The following is a 22,079-nucleotide window of genomic DNA, read 5'->3' as shown; positions in this document are numbered from 1 at the left end:
AAGATATTCAGGCAGCTAACAGATATATGAGAAAATGCTCTCGATCATTAGCCATTAGAGAAATGCAAATTAAAACTATGATGAGATTCCATCTCACTCCAACGAGGCTGGCATTAGTCCAAAAAACACAAAAGAATAAATGTTGGAGAGGCTGTGGAGAGATTGGAACTCTTATACACTGCTGGTGGGAATGTAAAATGGTACAACCACTTTGGAAATCTATCTGGTGTTTTCTTAAAAAGTTAGAAATAGAACTAGCATACAACCCAGAAATCCCACTCGGAATATACCCTAGAGAAATAAGAGCCTTCACACAAACAGATGTATGCACACCCATGTTTATTGCAGCTCTGTTTTCAATAGCAAAAGCTGGAAGCAACCATGGTGTCCATCAAGGGATGAATGGTTAAATAATTTGTGATATATTCACACAATGGAATACTACCCATCGATAAAGAACAGTGACCAATCTGTGAAACATTTCATAACCTGGAGGAACCTGGAAGGCATTATGCTGAGCGAAATTAGTCAGAGGCAAAAGGACAAATATTGTATAAGACCACTATTATAAGATCTTGAGAAATAGTACAAACTGAGAAGAACACATACTTTTGTAGTTGGGGGGGAGGGAGGGAGGGTGGGAGAGGCTTATTTGCTGATTAGTTAGTAGATAAGAACTACTTTAGATGAAGGGAAGGACAATACTCAATACAAGGAAGGTCAGCTCAACTGGACTGAACCAAAAGCAAAGAAGTTTCTGGGATAAACTGAATGCTTCAAAGGTCAGCGGAGCAAGGGTGGGGGTTTGGGGACTATGGCTCAAGGGGACTTCTATGTCAATTGGCAAAATAATTCTATTATGAAAACATTCTGCATCCCACTTTGAAATGTGGCGTCTGGGATCTTAAATTCTAACAAGCGGCCATCTAAGATGCACCAGTTGGTCTCAACCCACCTGGATCAAAGGAGAATGAAGAACACCAAGGTCACACGATAACTATGAGCCCAAGAGACAGAAAGGGCCACATGAACCAGAGACTTACATCATCCTGAGACCAGAAGAACTAGATGGTGCCCGGCCACAACCCATGACTGCCCTGACAGGGAGCACAACAGAGCACCCCTGAGGGAGCAGGAGAACAGTGGGATGTAGACCGAAAATTCTCATAAAAAGACCAGACTTAATGGTCTGACTGAGACTAGAGGAATCCCGGCGGTCATGGTCCCCAAACCTTCTGTTGGCCCAGGACAGGAAGCATTCCCGAAGACAACTCATCAGACATGGAAGGGACTGGACAATGGGTTGGAGAGAGATGCTGATGAAGATCAAGCTACTTGTAATCAGGTGGACACTTGAGACTTGTTGGCATCTCCTGTCTGGAGGGGAGATAGGAGGGTAAAGAGGGTTAGAAACTGACAAAATTGTCATGAAAGGAGAGACTGGAAGCGCTGCCTCATTAGGGTGAGAGTAAGTGGGAGTATGGAGTAAGGTGTATATAAGCTTACATGTGACAGACTGACTTGATTTGTAAACTTTCACTTAAAGCTCAATAAAAATTATTAAAAAAAAATAAGTTCTGTCTACATGTGTATCTCTATTTCCACCTTCTGTGGATCGTGAGCTTTTTGAGGGTGTGGACCATGTTTCATCTCTGCATTTCCCTTCATCTCCTTTCCACCCAGGCTGAGTGGCACTCAGCCATGTTTGTTGAATAAATGGATGAATGAGTCTGGATGACATTTAACAGTTAAGTATGCATTTGATTTACAGCAGAGGGAGTCATAGAAAAATTCTCTTTTGTATGAGTATGCTATGACGTTTAAGGACCACAGATTGTCTACCTGTTCTTGGCCACACTCACATGATAAGCATGGTAGATGGCAGAGCAGGGCAGACCATGGAGAATGACTTGGATAATAGGCTACGAGTCACAATCACTTTCAGGAAAGAGAGGGTATGAAGTCTATAAACTCTTGTCATTTTCAGGTAGAGCTGGTTTAAGATTGATACTAGAAATGGGAGCAGACTCCTGCCAAAATGTTCCTAGCCATTGGCTTGGAGGACACTGTAAGCCCATGCTGCACAAGTGACTTTCCTGCTGTCTGAGAATGGTATGAAGGCCACTTCTGCAAAGGAAACCAAGATTTACTGTTGGTGTCAACAGGATGTAGGGATGAAGAGTTTCAAGGCAAGCCATACTTCTCTAGCAGGCATCTAGGGAAAGAGCTCTGAGGGCAGAGCCTGAGAGAACAGTATAGGAGAAGAAAAGCCAATCCTATGCTTGGGTTTTGAACTTGAGCACCCCTGTGAAATGAAGGAAGGGAGATAAAGGAGATCAAGGTGGAGCCCAATTCAAATTTTAGTTTTTCATCACCAGCTCAATGTTAACTCTCTGACCGTCCCTAAAGTTATGAAGATTTTGCTTGACCTCATGGATAGCTTTTGAATTTCAACAAACCTTCCAGTGTTAAAAGGGGGATTTACAAGTGAAGTGAGCTGGTTATAATACACAAGCAGAGATTGAGCTTTATTATCTCCCTAAGAGACCTAGGATGGTCTCAGCCTCCCCTCTCTCTCCCAACCCGGTGTGCACGGAAAACCTATGGATCACGCGCTCTGTGCTGTGTCACATGTAAGGACTCAGGGAATGGATCTGCAATGCATATGCACACTTCGTTTCCAATCGTGTTCCCTGAGGAAAACAGACAGCAACCAGAATGTTCAGCAATCTCAGTGTGTTTGAACATAACCAACTGTTTAAAAATAAGACACGTGCCTTCATTCTAGAAACATGCACTGAGTACCTACCAGAGGCCAAGCATTGTGCGTGGAGACACACAGATGAACAAGAGAGACAACAGCACCAAATTCTAACAGCACACATCCTAGTAAAGGATACTGAAAAACCAGCTGCCATTAAGTCAATTCCTACTCATGGTGACCCCATGTGTTTTCAGCGGCTGGCTTTTTTGGAAGTAGACTGCCAGGTCTTTCTTCCAAGGTGCCTCTGGGTGGACTTGAACCTCCACCCTTTTTGGTGACGAGCCAAGCACTTAACCGTTTTACACCACTCAGGGACTCCAGTAAGGAATACAGATGGTTAGAAAAGCACCCTGGCTCCTCTTCCACTCTGTGACTTCAACTCCTCACTTAGAGGTCATCCATGACCTCTTTTCAAGAACCAGACCCTTTGGCAATCTTATTCCTGTGACATTTGAGGAAAGACCTGATGGAATTTAAGGACTGAGCCTTGCAGATATCTAGGTGAAGAGCTTTCCAGGCATAGAGAAGCAAGTCTAAAGACTGTGAGGGAGCAGTGGGCCTGATGTACCTGAGGAGAGACAAGGAGACTGGTATGATTCATGAAGAACTGGGATGGGGCAGCGTCATAAGATATAAGGGCAGAGGGAGAACAGGGGCCAGACTGGGCAGGTCGTTGGTGGTCTCCGTCTTGTATTCTGAGTGGGACAGGGAGCCACAGCAGGGTGTTGGAGAGAGGAGTGGCAAGACCTGAATTAATATTTTATAAGGACCATCACTGTGGTTACCATATGGTGAAAAGACTGTAGGGGGCCAATGGTGGAAGCTGGGGAGCCAGCCAGGAGGCTATGACAGTAGCCCGGGTAAGAAATGATGGCAGCTTGGCCAAGGGTGGCAGAGGCACTGGTGTTGAGAGATGGTCAGATTGCAGATACATCATGAAGGCAAAATACATAGAAATTGGGTATAATGAATGTGATGTGGGCTGGGAGAGAAAAAGAAGTGTGAAAGATATACCGTGGATTTTGATCTGAGCAAATGGAAGGGCAGAGTTGCCATCTGATAAGATATGAAAAACAGTGAGAGGAACATGTTGGTAGGAAAAGTCAGGAGCTTGTTGGGAGGAAGAAGCCGTCGTGGTGCACTGGTTAAGAGCTTGGGTGCTAACCAAAAATAAGATCGGCAGTTTGAATCCACCAGCCACTCCTTGGAAATGCTATAGGGTTGCTACTAGTCAGGATCAACTCAATGGCAATGGGTTTTGTTTTTTGTTGTTGTTGTTGTTGAGAGGAAAAGTCAGGCACATGAAGCTTGAGATGCCAATCAAAATCCCAATGGAAATGTGCAGTGGGATGCTGGTCATATGAATGTGGAATCCAGGGGCATAGTCAGGCTGGAGATGCACGTGGAAGCCAAAGCTCTCGGCCTGCCCACCTTTCAGTGCACTCTCCGTGCAGAGTCCGCGTGATTCAACCAACACTATCAGCCATTTGGTGTAAGAGCCAGCTTCACTGCAGCCAGAGCTGGCTTCTTCACCATCCTCTCCTCAACATACCATGCTCCTGCTGGTCTTTGTTCTCAGGGGTAACTTGTTCTGGAAAGGTGGGGGTTCTAGAATGTACTATAGCGATGGGTGCTATATGGGTTCTATTATCCTAATAAGCCATATTTCACTGAGGAAACACACTTGATGGAGTTACTTTTCATATACCCTCTTGACATGTATTACTAATTGGAGCATTAGAGATCGTTTACCGGTCCTTCTGAGCATGTGCTAGCATTAGAATATGAAGATCTAGATGTATTCAAAATGGTGTCCTAGATGCCACAGAAGTTTCTCCAGAGACCAACTCCTAATCAAATTTGCCTGAAGGGGGAACTACTACCGCCGACATGCCTTCAGGCTAAACTTGTAGGGTTTTTTTTTTTTTTGGAGGGGCTGGTAAATTGTAAGCAGTCAAAGGTAGAAAATTATAGTGTTGTGTTTCTGGCCCAAACCAATGAAAGTGAAATAAACCAGACACTAAAACCTGTCTGTGAGGCTTCATCTTTTTTGCTGCACTCCCTTTGTCCACTGGGTAGATTGTTCACTCTTTACAAAAGTCACTCTCTGGCTGGGAGCTTGACAAGTACTAATTACTCCCATCAGCTTCCTGACCTTGCAAACAAGACTCACTAAAGTTCAAAAGTGGTACAATTTATAAGCCTGAGGAAAACAGTGTGTTTGAAATTATCCACAGAGCTTTACAAACACACAGAGGTACCCAGACAGAAAGCTGGGCACGAACATGCATGGTAGGTAATTAGTTTCCTCATCCTCAAGTGTTAAGACTTAAAAGAGTAGGCACTCTCTCAACCTCTCCCTCTGACAGGAGGTTCTACTGGGGCACCTGGAATAATGTGCAGAAGCACAAAGCCTGACAGCTGAGTTCTCCTACCATTTGGGGCATGGGAGGTCATTTACAGGTCCTTTTTTTTTTTATACAACTACTCTTCTGAGCATATGGAGGAAAGAGAGTCAGCCAAGCCAGTCACAAAGAGACTCAGCGGTGGCCCAAAAAGCTGGGCAAGTGCCAGACAAAGGAAAGCTGCCAAATCCTCAGGTCACCACAGCAATATCAAAAGTGATGAGAAGATTGGCTGGATCTGACTGAGGCTCTTTCTGATTCATGGTTTACTGGCCCACCATGATTTAGGTCTCGTCCTATTTTCGTTAAGCTACCATGCGAGCTGCCTGTTGGTCTGTCCGTCTGTCTGCATGCTTGCTTGCCTATCTATTTCCTACCTACCCGTCTGCCTGCCTTTAACTTACCTACCACTCAGTAGTAAAACTTGAGAGTTGGTAAACTCTTTGAGTCAGCTTCTAGTACACTCCTTTATTTTACAGATGGAGAAACCAAGCCGCAGAAAGGCGTGACTTAACTAAGGTCTCACAGTGAATCTTAATGGCCAAGTAATGCCAGGTTGGCTGATTTTCGGTTCTTGGTCTCTGTCCATCTCTGGCTCAGTCTCTTGCTACTTTGTCTCTTTCTTTTGCTTTATCTTTGCATTTTCGCTCCTCTCTCTGTCTTTGTCTCTCTTTCTCTTCCACACACGCACACACACACACACACACAGGTGTGTGCACACGTGCTCTGGGAAATTCATATTGCTTTGGTACATGTGCTTTTTCACCATTTTCTCACAAGTGTATATATCCCTATAACATAAATACTTAGTTGTTTTGGGTGCCATCAAGTCAGTCCCCGACTCATAGTGACCTGTCCCACAGAGTAGAACTGCCCCATAGGGCATTCTAAGCTGTAGTCTTTATATGTTAGCAGATCACCACATGTTTCTCCCACAGAGCTGCTGGGTGGATTCAAACTGACATTTCTGTTGGCAGCCAAGTGCTTAAAAGTTGCACAAGCCAGGCTCTTTAAATACTTTGTAGATCCCTATTATTTTACTGCACTGCCTCAGCTCCAAGCTTTGATCATCTTTGGGTAATATCTTCTTTTCCTAAGAAGGTCACATCAAGCACCTTTATTTCTCCACAGATGTCCCTCCCACCAATGGGATGATAAAAAATATAAATATATATTTTTATAACAACTAAGAAATACCTCAAGGCTACTTTTTAAAATTAATTTTCATGATACCTCTTCTACCCCCAAGTTGATCCTGACCTTACAGCATTTGAAATAAAACAAACGCACACACAAAAAAACTGAAACCCATTGCCATCGAGTTGATTCTGACTCATAGCGGCCCCGTATGACAGGACAGAACTGCCCCATAGGGTTTCCAAAGCTGTAAATCTTTACCGAAGCAGACTGCCACATCTTTATCCCACAGAGCTTCTGTGGGGTTTGAACCACCGACCTCTGGTTAGCAGCTGAGCGCTTAACCACTGCGCCACCAGGGCTCCTTCGTGTATTTGAAATACTGCACATATCTTCCCATGGCAAATCAAGAATTCACTTTTAATTTGATCCATACCTTCCAATTAACATATTAATAGTAAGAAAAAGAATATTGCTTGCTTTCTCATCTCCACCTTTAAAAATAACTGTGCAATCTATTGTATATTACATTCAAAATGATTTCAACTTGACATGTCACAAAAAGAGAGAGAATACTCTCTAAGGAATTTCGCAAATCCTGTAGAATGCACCTTGCCACTTTGTTTTATTTGGCTTGATATGAGGAGGGAAATAAGCACATCAGGTGAGATGGATAGTCTTTCCAGTTTGTTGTCTGTTTTAGATTATAAACTCCCAGAAAACAGGGCTATCTTAACCCTCTGTTCAGTGCCTACTTAGTGTCTTATGCAAGCAGGACAAAATCGGTACTTTTGGCTCAGCTGCAGTTGCAGCTAGAAATGGAGCTCACATTGCAAAAAGACGAAGGAAAGAAAGAAAAGAAAATTAAGGCCAGCTTCTTACAACAGGTCAGATGAGAGTTATTCTGACCCAGTCTGGTTCTTCATTCAAGAAGAAACTATAGAATATTCCCCATAAAAGCTACTTTGAAGTTGTATCTCATCATTCTACCTGCCTTTAAAAATTGGCAAGGCATTTAATATGTATTCATGTGAATCAAGCCAGGGCTGCAAAGAGATTGATATTTGAGGTAAAGAAAATGAACGCATCTGCTCCACCACTTCCTATAGCAACTCATAGAAGAGTTGCCCCAGTAGCTTCTGACCCAACAACCTCAACCTAGTGTCTGCTCTTTGAGCCAAAGTGTGTACTTTTATATTATCATGCACGATATTACAGAACAATGTATATTTCTGTCTCCCTAATTCAACTGTGAGTTCCATAAAGGCAGGATCTCTACCTTATTTACCTCCGTACCCCCCGGTGCCTGTCAGTGTCTGGCAAGGAATAGTTGCTCAAGTCAACATCCATTGAGCAGATCAATGTTTCTGAAAGGGAGGAGCTAATGATCGTGAGCATTTCCTCGTATATCTGTTAGCTACCTGAATGTCTTCTTCAGTGCAGTGCCTGTTCATAGCTTTTGCCCATTTGTCAACTGGGTTGTCTTTTTGTAGTTGACTTTTTGCAGTATCATGTAGATTTTAGAGATCAGGCGCTGGTCGGAAATGTCATAGCTAAAAACTTTCTCCCAGTCTGTAGGTAGTCTTTTTACTCTTTTGGTGAAGTCTTTGGATGAGCATAGGTGTTTGATTTTTAGGAGCTCCCAGTTATCTAGTTTCTCTTCTGCATTGTTAGTAATGTTTTATATACTGCTTATGCCATGTATTAGGGCTCCTAGCATTGTCCCTATTTTTTCTTCCATGATCTTTATCGTTTTAGATTTTATATTTAGGTCTTTGATCCATTTTGAGTTAGTTTTTGTGCATGGTGTGAGGTATGGGTCCTGTTTCATTTTTTTGCAAGTGAATATCCAGTTATGCCAGCACCATTTGTTAAAAAGACTATCTTTTCCCCAATTAACTGACACTGGTCCTTTGTCAAATATCAGCTGCTCATACGTGGATGGATTTATATCTGGGTTCTCAATTCTGTTCCACTGGTCTATGTGTCTGTTGTTGTACCAGTACCAGGCTGTTTTGACTACTGTGGCAGTATAATAAGTTCTAAAATCAGGTAGAGTGAGTCCTCCCACCTTGTGCTTCTTTTTCAGTAATGCTTTACTTATCTGGGGCCTCTCTCCCTTTCATATGAAGTTGGTGATTTGTTTCTCCATCTCATTAAGAAATGTTGTTGGAACTTGGATTGGAATTTGGACATGTTTTATTGACTTGCTTGAGATTGTCTATATCCATCACTAGAATGTAAGCTTCCTGAAAGCAGGAACGTTAACTGTCTTATCCAACTGTCTTATCTCTAGTATTAAGAAAAGTGCCAAGTTCATGACAGGTGCTCAATAAAAACATCTGGAATGACTGAGTGAATTAATCAATTGATAGTAAGTCCTCTACCACAGACTAGATAATCCCCAAATTAAAGGCCTTGTCTTCGTTTCCCCATACCTACTGAAGGCCACTGCCTCTTTCCCTCTGTCTCAATATGACTCAGTGCCAACCCACTATAACTGAAGGCTATGAAAAGAACTGAGCAAGAGGACCCCAAGCCAAGATGGGAAACCCCTCTTCCATGAGAAAAAGAAATCAGAGATCTTGTGCCTGAGATTATTGTGCGACAGAAGGCTGAGAAAGAGGACCTTCCCCTAGTTATCCTGCTTCCAGTTTGCACTCAGATTAGGAAGGCAATATTCAGATACTCACACTTCAACTCCAAGTTCATGCGGGCTGAAATTAAAATCAACTCCAAGACTTTTATCTTATTTATAAATATTTTACTAGCATTGTAAAAGAGACAGTGAAGGTGCTCATATACAGAGGAATAAAATGGGGAAGTATGGAACTCTCCTGGGGGATGGCTTGACGGGAGATTTCACAATCACTAAGTCGCAAATCACAGGCTCTTCAATGATATGCCATTGTGTGGCTTTCGGAGCATCTGCATTACAGAACTCCTAGCCTATCCTATTTAATTTTCTCATCTAAGATGCCAGCATTTATAATGGTAACTAATTACTTGTTTGAGGCTCTCTCAGTTTATTTTGCCCCTTATGAATTTTAGAACACTTCTGTGCCTCCTATGTAACTAGAAATTAATTCTCACTCATTAGTAAGGTAAGGTCATTTGAGCAAAAGAATGTCACAATGACCACTCTCCCCAGCACAGGCTCAGAAGATCAGCTCGTGTCTAAAAGGTGTTTGTGAGTTAGAAAATGGCTGCTGCCTGAAGCACCGCATAATATTTATTTCTTCCCAGTTGCTTTTATTCCTTTTCATGCAAACAAGCTGTAACAGATTTGAGGAACTCTTTATTTTGCCTCTTGCATCATCTCTGACATTGTCAAGTCAATTCAGATGAAAAAATGGGAGAAAGACGATGCACGGGCTTCTCATAAAGTCACATGTGCATTTACATTTTAATATAGAAACAATCAGTACAGGGCACTTAAAGGCCCATTTATGCCAGTTTAGGATGACTCTGACATTCCACGGCTATACATGAGCAGCTTCTTTTCGGTCTCCTGACAAATGAACGAGAGCTCCCAGAGAAGAAAAGGTAAACTGTGCCCTGTGGCGAGCTGAAATCAAGTCGGAAATTGCAGAAGCTGTGAGATGAAAGACCAATGTGCCGCCAAATGCCATTTACAGATGGTTTCTAGCATACCCATGGCCAAAATTATGAAAGTTGAAAAGTTTTCAAACCACACAAGGCCTTGATGAAGCCCCCTTATAATTCCAGTGTCTGGCTGATGAGGCAATGCTGAGCTGTCTGGAAAATCAATGAAGCAAATTGGACAGTAAGCCAATGAAAGTGAAGGGTCAGGAAGCCCCATGGTGCCACGCTGACAGTCATTTTTTTCCTAGGTGCAATTTTAGGATTTTGAAGAAGGGCCATTTGCCAAGTAGGAAAATATTTCAACTCCAGAAGGGGAACAGAAATAATCTAGCAATTTCTAAGTTGTGAAACAGTGTTCTCCATTTTATGTGCACATAAGATCTGCTATGATATACAGTTGTACTACAAATGTTCTGGACAAGACAGTGAGGCCAAACTACAGGGAAATATTACAGACAAAAGCCATTGAGAATAGTGAAATAGAAAAAGGCAGAGGCCACAAATATGCCCGGAAAAAGATTCAAAGTACTGAGAGCCTAAAATAAAAGACATTTAAATCTTTTGATGGAGAAAGGGCTACAGTTGTAATTAAGAATGAGTATTAAAGAGGAAAAAAAATTTTTTTTTTTTTTTTATTAAAGAGGTGATTTATACATTTAACTGTGGATAGCCACAATCCTCTCTTTCTTTATTTACTTCAACTGAGTCTTGAGATTTAGGTTGTATTTTCAATCCAGCCACTTTTTCCTCTATGGAACCTTGTACTTTCTGTTAGCTGGCCCCAACCAGTTGCCATTGAGTTGATTCCAACTCATGGTGACTCCATGTGTTTCAGAGTAGAAATGCACTCCATAGAGCTTTTCAATGGCTGTGACCTTTTGGAAATAGATTGCCAGGCCTTTCTTCCAAGGTGCCTCTGGGTGGATTTGAACAGCCAACCTTTCAGTTAGTAGCCAAGTACCTAGCTATTTTTGCCACTCAGCTGGCTCCATACCCTCCAAAACAAAATGTGCTTTACCTATTCCTAAGGGATTTTGCCCACCTTTGTTGATGAAGTTCTTTGAGAGTAACGAAAATAAGTGCTCTCAACAGAAGCAGCACCAAAAATTAAGAAGCATAAGCAAGCAAAGAAGCAACCAACAAGTGTATAGGTAATTACAAATCAAGGTACTGGTCAGGATTCAGCTGACCTGGGTTCTTGTCCTGGGTCTGCCACTAACTGGCCACGTGTGCTTAGATAAGTCACTGTCTTGGTGGGTATGTGTTTCCTCACCTGCAAAACATACCGGCCCTTTTAAATTAGAGCCTTGGGGGAACTCCCTGGGCTGTCTTCCTCAATTCTGTTCATAAGGCTCACTCTTCTACATCAAGATCAATTGTGGCTACAAATCAGAGTGGCGTTTTTGAGAGTTTCCAAACCCTCTTGGCTCTTCTCCTTCAGAGTGCCTTACCACAGAATCATGTCCGGCTTTTCCCTGGATTTTTGAAAGACTGTCTTCCTAAAATGTAGTCACGGAGCTGATTCTTGTGTTTAGAACATAGCCAGGTAGTTGAATAATAAATGAAATCGTAAGTGACAGCAGCATAGAAATTTAAGAGGGGAGGCCCAAGGGTGCTTCAGATGTTGGCAACTTTCTTTCTGTTCCACCTTCTCCAAACCTGTTCTTTCTGTTTTGCCATCTTCTCCCACAAAGCTCCGTGTGGCAGATGTAGTAAGATGTGGGGAAAGCTGGGGAATGCCAGCTTTCTAGCATCTACCTCAGTCCCTAACTGGGCTTCAAAGAGGTGCTGAGAGGATAACGCAATAATGGCTGGAAAAATCCTTCTAAGAGTTAGCATGCTCCTTTTAGCACCTAACTCACTGGCAGGCAACTTTTGAGAGTAACTTAGAAGGCCTTTCTTAAGGCTAGTGCTATTTGGTTCTGTCTGAAGATTCCTTATGGCCAAGCTAAAAAGACAGTGAACTTTCAGATATTTGCATTTAAGAAGTTAACGATGGCATCTGCGGTGCTGAATTGTGGCCCTAGCTGGTGGAGGTTAAAACAAGAAACAACGTTTTAACTTCTTGTGACATTTACAAAAATTGTAAAACTGGCTTTCGCCGGAAAACTTATGCTTAATCTAAGCAGTTCTGACACACAGAAAAATGTTCCCACACATCTACTTTACAAAGTTAAGCAAAATGTTAGGAAGAAAGTTTGGCCCATGTCTTTGAAAACAACTACTTGTTCCACTTCAGAGCTAGAAAGAACCTTAAGGACCATTGAGTTTAAACACTGGTTTTATAAATGAAGAAACCGAGGCTGAGAGAGAGGAGGAAATGAGTTTAGTTACAAGTGGGAGCCAGGTATTCTGACTCCCAATTTAGGGCTCTTTCCTTTATAAAAGTAGGCAAAGCCAAATGCCACCACAATTACTAACCTTTAAAGCTTGTACTTTTCTTTCAACATGTAATTTGCGTTGAGTGACAAAAATGCTTTAAGTAATCAAGTGAAATATCCTTAAGGGACAAGCAGATCCATTTGTATTCTTTTACAAGGAAGATGGTGAACCTGCTGGATTCTAATGCTGAGAAGGATAAGAAAAGTAAGGAACAGAAGTTTCATAAGGCGGGTGGGTACACTGGGTTATGCTTCAGGGTTAGCTAAGGTCCAGTAGTCCTACTGATAGGCTGACTGAAACCAGCAAGATTCAAGTTGGTACTGGATCTAGGAAAGCAGGAAATAAAGGAAACTAAAGGGCTCACACAAAGTGTTAGTGAAGTCTGTACAACATCAACAAAAGTAAAAAGCACACATCACCTCCTCGGAGGTGACTATATAGATCACCTCTCCCCCCACCCCCACCCCCACCAATCCAATCATTCTCTATCCCATCTGTTCTATTTTCTTCATAGCACTTAACACTCTCTGAGACTGGTTTGTTCATTTATTTGTGTACTTGTTTATTTTCATTCTCCCTCACAAACACACCTTCAACACTATAGGAACAGTGCCTGGAACATAGTAAGTGCTCAATAGATAAATATCAAATGAGTGAATCTGCCTAAAGTAAAAGAAGTTAGACTATGGTTGATACGTTCAAGACCGCACTGACAAGTATAGGAAAGGATATGGATTCTAAATTCAAGGATGCTTTTATTATTCCTACTTGCAATCATAAAAAGAGAAGTAAAACCAACACGTAATGGGGTATTATTCAGCTATAAAGAGAAAAGAAGTTCTAATCCATTCTACCACATGGACGAACCTTGAACACATTATGCTGAGTGATACAAGTCAGACACAAAAGGAACAAATATTTTATGATCCCACTTATGTGAACTATTTGGAGTAGATAAATGCATCAAGACAAAAGAAGATTGGTGGTTACCAGGGGGTAGGGAGCTGAGGTGAACAGGGGAAAAATTATCATAATGTCCACTTAAAATTGGTAAATTGTATTTTATGTGAATTATTCCTCAGGAAAGATTAAAATAAGAAAACAGAAGGAACATCAATGTCTCTAACTCAGGGTGAAGGGTATCAGACATTAGTCAATATGTGCATCATTATGATGATAGGTGTTGTGTTAGAGGGTCCTGATGTGGGTGCTGGCATTGGGGAAGGTGGCATACGCACAGCAGGAGCTCTGGGGCATCAAGGTAGGTCTCCAGGATTACACATGCAATGAGGGATACTTGGGACGTAAGAGTAACCCTGAAGGGGACTTTGATAGCTGGGACTAAGAACACTTGGGATTAAGACTCTCAAAGAGCCACTTTACATTTCTAAAAGGTGAGGATAGGGTGTACCCATGAAGGCAAGAAACTTTCCCGGAATTAGGCTAGTCTGATTTGGAGGGGAAATGGGTTTTGGATACTCCATATGGTAGTAACTCAACTAGGAGTGACTATATTTCATTTTGGGAAGGTGGAAAATGGGCTCACCCTTCTGCAAAAGAGACATTGTTCTCTGTGCTAAAGATATCATCAGCCCTAGGGCTATAGTTTCCATAGGAATAACATGTTTACAAAAACTTCTCCTAATGATAGGCACACATTGACCAAGATTCGGCTATCTCTTTGCTCTAATTAAGTTTTAGGGTTAGACATAATCATTCTTACTCCAGCCTGAAACACTGACAAGCCAAACTGAAATGTAATTCAATATTTACTAAATTTAAAGGAAGTGATCTACTCCTAACTCAAATTTATGTACATCATTTTCCCATTTTTAGCACTGTCTTATTTCCTTTAAGTTCCTCTTTGGTCGTTAAGATTGTCAGCAAGGTTATAGTCACTGACGAGTTTTTCACATGCTGCAGATATTTCTACACCAAATTAAATTCTCAGTGTGTCTGCATATAACTAAAGAAAAATGTGCTATTTGAGGACAGAGACCCTATATGTGCCATATTCACAGCTCCACTGCTCCACAGAGAACCTGGCATCTAGTAGATGTTCAGTAAATATTTGCAGAATGAACTTTTTAAAAGACCTATCTACACCCTGATAAAATTATCTGCACACTTTCAAAGTCTCAGGCATGCCTGATCCAGCATGTGCGTATGTGTCTATGTATGCATGTGCTCCCAAAATTGCATCAGTATTTGCCCACATGGTCATTGTTCAAGTTGAATACATTATCCACTCCCCTTGGCATGTATGTTTGTATAACAAGACCCTGAAACAAGTTTGACCACAGTAATCGTCCCAAGAAAGATGACTTTAATTAGTATTTCCTCAAACACGCCAATCATCCAGCACCTAAAAATTGAACTCAATTTTCATTAGGAAAGCTGTTCCCTTTTCCCTAGAAAGCATATGCCTTTTAAAGCTTCAGTTGCCAATTTAAATGTCCAGTTAGTTCATGACAACAGAAATGCATAATTTACCTGTCACACTTTCCCTGGAAAGCCCATTTTGAACCACTTTCCAAACCACTTTTACTTCTGTTCAGACTAATACCCAGCACTTCTTCCTGGTTTTCAACTCCTGAAACTTCTGAAGCTAAATTCCCCCATCTGCATTCCTGAGGCAGGATGACAAAAGCCAGACTACACTTGCAGCCTCCTAGGATATCCTGCCCTGGAGATTCTCAGCAGGCAAGTGGAAATTGGAGTTAGCCTGGAGATCCGGAATGAGTTAAGGATTGGAGAGGTCAATTTGGGAGTCATTAGTGTGGAGGTGAAAGGTGAAGCTATGTGAGGAGATGAAGTTACCCAGGGAGTGGATATAGCAAGAGAAGAGAAGCAGATCAATGACAGGACCTTGGGAATTCTTCCATTTAAAGGGGAGAAGGAGAGGGAAAGGGTGTGTGTGAGTGTGTGTGTGGGTGTGGGTGTGTGTGTGTATGGGGAATGAGATTCCAATAAGGAAGACCTAAGGAGTGTTGGAAAGACAGAAGGTAAACCAAGATAAATCAGGAGTAAAATGGAAGCCGAGAGAGGGAACGCTTTCAAGCAAGAAGATGCACAAAAGTGCTAGAATGTCCAAAGAGATCAAGAAGACTGAGGCCAATTTCAAATTCTCTGGGACTCCAGACTTTCTGGAGCCATGAGGGCTGGATGAACCCCTGAAACTATTGCCCTGAGATAATCTTTAAAGTTTAAACCAAAAATATCCCGTGAAGTCTTCTTAAAACCAGCCAATAGTTTAGCTAACCTAGTAAAAAATGTCTGCCCTGAGCATTATGCTGGTTTAAGAATCTGGCTGTGAATTTATGTCAACAGAGGAGGAAAAACTCAGAAAAGGAGGGTAAGAATGGTTGCACACCTTGAAGAATGTAATCAATGTCACTGAATTGTACATGCAGAAACGGTTGAATTGGTGTACATTTTGCTGCGTATATTCTCGACAACAACAAAATAAATTAAAAAAAAAAAAAGACTGAGGCCAGAGAAGAAGCCATCAGACTTTGAAACATGGTGGTCACAGATAACCTTTGGGAAAGTAGTTGTGATGACTCTGCATGCCCCACACATGGATGTGTACTGGTGCATATGTATGTACTCAAACTATAAGATTAATACTAGTATGGAATGAGGCTGGTACTAGGTGCTCAAGACAATGATGGGAATAGTCACTACCGTTTTATTGACTATTCACTACGTGCTAAGCCCTTCACATGCATGATCTCATTTTAATCCTCGCAACAACTCGGAAAGGCCTCTACAACGTTTGACATGTGAAGGAACTGAGGCCTGTAGAGGTTCAATAAATTGCCCAAGGTCACACAGCTAGAAAGCGGTGGCACTAGGATTGGACCTGAGGTCCTTCGACATTGAAAGCCTATACTCTCAGTCACTGCACAATACTTCCACTATGCTATTGTTAGTCAGGTAATCCATGCGTGAAGGGAAGAGATATTGGCTGAGGGTCTCTGTCATAGGTTGAATTGTGTCCCCCCCCTCCCCGCAAAATATCTGTCAACCTAGCTGGGCCATGATTCTCAATATTGTGTGATTGTCCACCATTTTGTGTTATTTTCCTATGTGTTGTAAATCCTATCACTATGATGTAATAAGATGGATTAGCAGCAGTTATATTGATGAGGTCTACAAGATTAGGTAGTGTCTTAAGCCAATCTCTTTTGAGATATAAAAGAGAGAAATGAACAGAGAGACACAGAGAACCTCATACCACCGAGAAAGCATTGCCAGGAGTAGAGTGAATCCTTTGGACCTGAGGTTCCTGCACTAAGAAGCTCCTAGACCAAGGGATGATTGATGACAAGGACCTTCCTCCAGAGCTGACAGAGAGGGAAAGCCTTCCCCTGGAGCTGACGCCCTGAATTTGGACTTCTAGCCTACTGGGCTGTGAAAGAATAAATTTCTGTTTGTTAAAGCCGTCCACTTGTGATATTTCTGTTATAGTAGCACTAGATGACTAACAGTCTCCTATTGCAAGGTGCTTTGCCTAGAACATCTCCTTTCACACCTATACCATCAACATCATGGCTGTATTTTGGTAAACCCCACGAAGGCATATTTAAAGAATTCTGCTTCAGCACTTCAGAAAACTCACTGAAGCCATGATTCCAAAACAACGAGTTATAATTCAAATGTATTTACTATAGTAGCTCCCAATGGTTTGGAAGTTAAAAAAAAAAAAAAAAAGGTGTGGTATCATTGATTTGGTGGTTGTTACTGACGTTCACATTACATGACAATCAAATTCATCTGGAAAACTGAGGGAATTTGACAGGCTGATCTTAAAGGCCCCCTCCAGCCTTGACTTTCTAGGGTTCTCATATGCAGCCCTAATGCCAATAATTTTAAAGATTTGCAATATGGAGTAGAATGTAAATGCAGCAGCAGAACTGGTTGGCATATCAGCCTCCTTTTATGCCTTAAATATATAGAGGCCTACAGTTATAATACCATAAAAATAGTCTTTGGCTGTTCAAGACATTGATTGCTAGCTTAAACAGAAGCTTGGAAACGCCATCACAAAATGATACACTGCAAATTCAACCAAATTAACTTGCTTACAACCAACTGCAGACCTTATGATAGGGCTAGCTATAGGAAAAAGAGAGAGAGAGAGTGACAGACACTCTGGCAATTAATGTTCTTTCTGTCTATAGAACAACAAATGAGGTTCTGGTCTGAAACAATTAGCATTGTTGTTAACTGTGCATGTGCATAGCAACAATACTAGGCATTTGGGATGGCTTCCACTGATTGTCCCCTTCTTTTTCTGGATCACAAAAATACATTCAGACAGCTAAATAATAGCAAACACTTATGTAAATTGCTAACTATGAGACAGAGATAATCATAATCTTATGTATTTATGAAACTGCATGTACAATGGGGATTATCAAATGGATTGTTGTTTTATTATTTTACTAGTGGTTGAAAATTTTGCTAGTCTTGCACATAGTTTTCATACATCATTCAGTCCACCAGAATTTAAAAATGGCCCCATCGACATTTACCAAAGCTGCTTCTTTCCCATCTGTACCATCTGGATTTCTTTCTTCCCTTCTCACTAAGATCAGGTCTACATTACTCCTATAACAACTTCTGGTCAAATTGATCAGCACCATTAGAAAAATAAAGACTGTGTCAAGATTTGTTTTGTTACATAGCAAAACTGTTACAGAGAGATGGTGCTATCATGCAGCAAATTTGAAAAGCAAAAACAAAACAAAATTTTTAACATTTCCCCCATAAAAGGAATTATAAAGATAATAAAAACCAAAAAAAAGAAAAAGAAAAAAAAACCTGTTGTCGTCAAGTCGATTCCAACCCCTATTGACCCCACGTGTTACAGAGTAGAACCGTGTCCCATAGGGTTTTCTTGGCTGTAATCTTTACGGAAGCAGAATACCAGGCCTTTCTTCCATGGAGCCACTAGGTGGCTTTGAACTGCCAACCTTCAGGTTAGTAGTAAAGCACAAACCCTTCACACTACCCAAGGACCTGCCTTATAGGGATAATAAGCATCTTAACAATTATCCACTCTATTTTATTTTACAGATAAGGAAATCTGGGCTCAGGGCAGAAATGGGACTTGATCAAAGTCATCCCACTAGTTAGTAGCAGAACCTAGTACTCTTGCCACCATGTCACATCCCACCTATGATACTTAAATGTTCTCTTGATACTAACATTGTGTGATTCAGTGTTTATATGTGTCTACACATTTATCTAAAAGAATTCTAATGTGGCTATGAAATTAAACACTGAATCTACTATTCTCAAACGCCAAATAAATCCCCTGGGTCCCTAACGAGAATAGAAAGCTCAGCTACTGAAAACCAACCATCTAAAAATCATCTTTTAGATGCCCCATCTTTTCGATTTTAATGAGAATCTGTCCTTGGAGAGGAATGCCCAAGGCTACAGCCTTTGATCTCACTAATCTATTTGGCCTGAGAGCATAGGATAGGATGCAGATGGGTAGGAAGAAAAGAAGAGCCACTAGTAAATATTCCTGGAGCCAAGAAGCCTACAACAGGCCAAAGACAGTACTGGTGAACATCATGACCTTTAGAAAACAATGTGTCAAGCCAATTTTCATGCAACTAGAGCACACACTGACAAAATGGCTTATGATTCTCACTCACCTCTTCAGCACTAATGGCAATATGATGGTACACCTGGTGGCAACAGTCATTGCCTGCAAGGGCACCATCTTGGAGCATTCTCAGGACCACCCCCTCCTCACAGTTATGAACTTTTGGGGCATATGATTAGATTTGCCCTGCTGCAGGGTTCATGTCATAAAGGCCCCTGGCCTGTGGGATTCATCTACTTTGCAAGTCTACATATTTACATACTTTAAAAGCCCTGATGTTTTCAAATAATCGATTTCCTTCCAAAGAAATGCTGACCTAGCTGTTCTCTAAGCTATCATGCAGCCTAGTGACAGGCAGGTGTTCCTCAAGCTCCATGAAGAACACTTGGTCTACAGTGGGGTCTTCTTAACAGCACACTCTACTGTGTCATCCCATTTCAGCAAAAAGAGAAACAGGAGCCAATGAGCTATGGCCCAGCTGTCTGGGGTGCTGGCCCTGAACGCTCATCCCACTTTGGAACTAGGTCAACTTTCCGACCTGAGACTATATAGGCCTGGGTGGTTTCCAGCTGTTTCTGGAAATAATTTTTCCAAGCCCAAAATCTAACCATTCATTGCATTGAAATTTAACTGATAGGTAATTGCACGGCCTTTTTACCCTAGGTGATTTGAGTTCAGTTAAACTAAAAATGCATTGTCACTTACCGTGCCGCATCTAGAATCTGAAAAATCCTCCACCTGTTGAAGGAACAGTAAAACCAGTCGCTAGCAAGAGCTTGGAAGAGACGAGTTAAAGTAATACAAGTTTTCCATTTTGCTTCGCTAGCCTATTTTGTCAGTCTCCCAACATGCAAAGAGAGAGTTCATGGATGGCTCCCCCACTTTGTTCCCCATTAGCTCCCCTCAAGTAGTTGAGGAGATTCTGAGGCAGAGGGCAGAAACGGGCAGGAAGCACCCAAAGCCAGATCTCTGCATGGATATGTTCTGGGAATGAGAGGTCTACCACTCAGTCATGTTAATTCCATTCCCTTTCACAAATAACAATGATGAACTCAGCAAAAAACAAAAGCCAATAAAACAAAAGCCAAAAGAAACCAAACCCTATGGCACCACTGAAATGAAAATGTCTGACTGGAAGGAACCAGAAGGAATTCACAGGGATTTTTCATATTATCAGGACTACAGGAAACACAAATCACAAAAGGAAACAAGAAAAACAAAAAAAGAAAAGAACAATTAAGGCTTTGCTGAAGCTCTTCAAAAACATGAAAATTCAAAGCACACACAACGTCTGTCTCTTCCACCTGGACTCAAGTAAGCAGCATCTCTCCAATCAAAAAAACTTACTTAGCTGTGTTTTCATAATATATGTCTTCGGAGTCACAAAACACTAATTGTACTACATGAGTTTCTGATATTAACAAGGGACTGTGACGTTGGCCAGGGTCAGTTGTTAATTTGAGGATTCAAATGGGCTCGGTTAGCTTTCTGTTTTACATTAAGCCAGAACAAGGGATATTACAATGTAATAATGCCTTTATGCTCAAAGCAGGTTATCTGGGCTGTGCATTTCCTTGAAAGAAATGTTTCTTTACATCACATAAGTCTGGAGGCTTTTGAGGTGAGTTAAGAGAGTCTTTTAATCACATGGCTGGCGGCAGAACACTTGCATCGTTTAAGAAGCAATGTAAGAATCAGCTATCATCAGTTCCTGGGGTGGTTAAGTGCCCCCTGCCTGATTCTGTGAGTTGTTAATACTGCTGGGGGAGCAAGCGTTAGGAAAACCAAAAGTGATGTACTTGGTGAGCCCTGACATCAGAACTCTTAGACAATATGCTCCCACTAGCGGACTTACCATCTGGGGCCCAATATGCTGTTCTTCCACTGCGGCAGCAAGAAAGAAGTAATCTAGAGTGTACTGACCTCCCCTGTGACCTACAGTCCCTGCACGGTGAAGAGGGGCAAGGGCCCTTTTACTGCACTCATCCTCATGCACAAAAAATAACGCAACTTCGAAGGAAAAGAAAAGAAAGAAAAAAACATAAAGCCATATACTGATTCTCAGGACCAGAAAATTCTAAAGCCAAATACGGAACACTTCCCCAAACTCTGATATAAATCCTCAAATAATATAAGTATGTGCATAATTGATTTAGATGGAGACTGGACCCAATTTAACTTTAATTGGGAGAACTATTGTCTCTTGAGATTGCTTTTTATTTCTAGGTAAACTTCTCAACTGCCTATTAAAGTCTTTCCAGTGATTGCACTGAGAAGACTTTTGGGAGCTCATTGCCTTACCTGGGAGTTTAGATTGCCAGAGGTGGGATGTTCAGTGATGATCCGTGCAGATGTTACAGGAGCATCAATTAAAATGGTTGATGTTCATTAGAAGTGGACCAAAGGCCGTGGGAAAAGGATAAAAAAAAAGGAGAGGCATACCGATTAGAAACAACAAATTAATTTTAAGAAAGCATTTTATACATATGTGTACACACACACATTCTGAAAGATTCTTAAATGGCATCTTTTAAAAAGACCCTGTAATCATGATGTTTTACATTCAACAAAGATTTATTATCTATTCTGTGCCAGGCATTGTTGTAAGTACTAGGGATACGGTAGTGAATAACACAGGCAAAAATCTCTGCCTTCATGGAGCTTACAATGGTGTGGAATTGTTTTTAGATCATCTGCCTGAAAGAGTTCCACAGAAATACACGGAATGCCATTAACTCTAGGAAAGAGTCCCCCCCCCCCGCCCCATTTTACTTATGTTTTTATTTATGTATGGAGAACATAATGGCATCAGGTTCAACATTTCTAAGAGAGAATTCTCTTTCCAATTGGAAGGGACATTATAAATTCATGGTTTGTCCTCGTGTAGGAAACCCTGGTGGCGCAGTGGTTAAGAGCTACCACTGTTAACCAAAAGATCAACAGTTCAAATCCACCAGGCACTCCTTGGAAACCCTATGGGTCAATTCTACTCTGTCCTATAAAGTTGCTATGAGTTGGAATTGACACGACGGAAATGGGTTTTTTAATGCGTTTAGGGGCCCTGGTGGCACAGTGGTTGAAAGGTTGGCTGCTAACCAAAAGGAAACCTTGGAAACCCTATGGGGCAGTTCTACTCTGTCCTACAGGGTTGCTATGAATC

At 41.5% G+C, this 22,079-nt stretch overlaps 1 protein-coding gene across 1 annotated transcript in view; it reads right to left on the bottom strand.

Moving 5' to 3' along the window:
* Window positions 1-22,079, bottom strand: part of HS6ST2 (heparan sulfate 6-O-sulfotransferase 2) — a 349,964-nt gene that overhangs the window by 85,444 nt on the left and 242,441 nt on the right. Inside the window, 1 exon segment of the mRNA XM_049872193.1 lies at window positions 19,625-19,657. Coding sequence (XP_049728150.1) covers window positions 19,625-19,657 — 33 coding nt within the window.

The sequence above is a fragment of the Elephas maximus genome, chromosome X (genome assembly GCF_024166365.1).
Source record: "Elephas maximus indicus isolate mEleMax1 chromosome X, mEleMax1 primary haplotype, whole genome shotgun sequence".
Taxonomy (NCBI): Eukaryota; Metazoa; Chordata; class Mammalia; order Proboscidea; family Elephantidae; genus Elephas; species Elephas maximus.
This window is presented reverse-complemented; position numbering and strand designations above follow the sequence as displayed.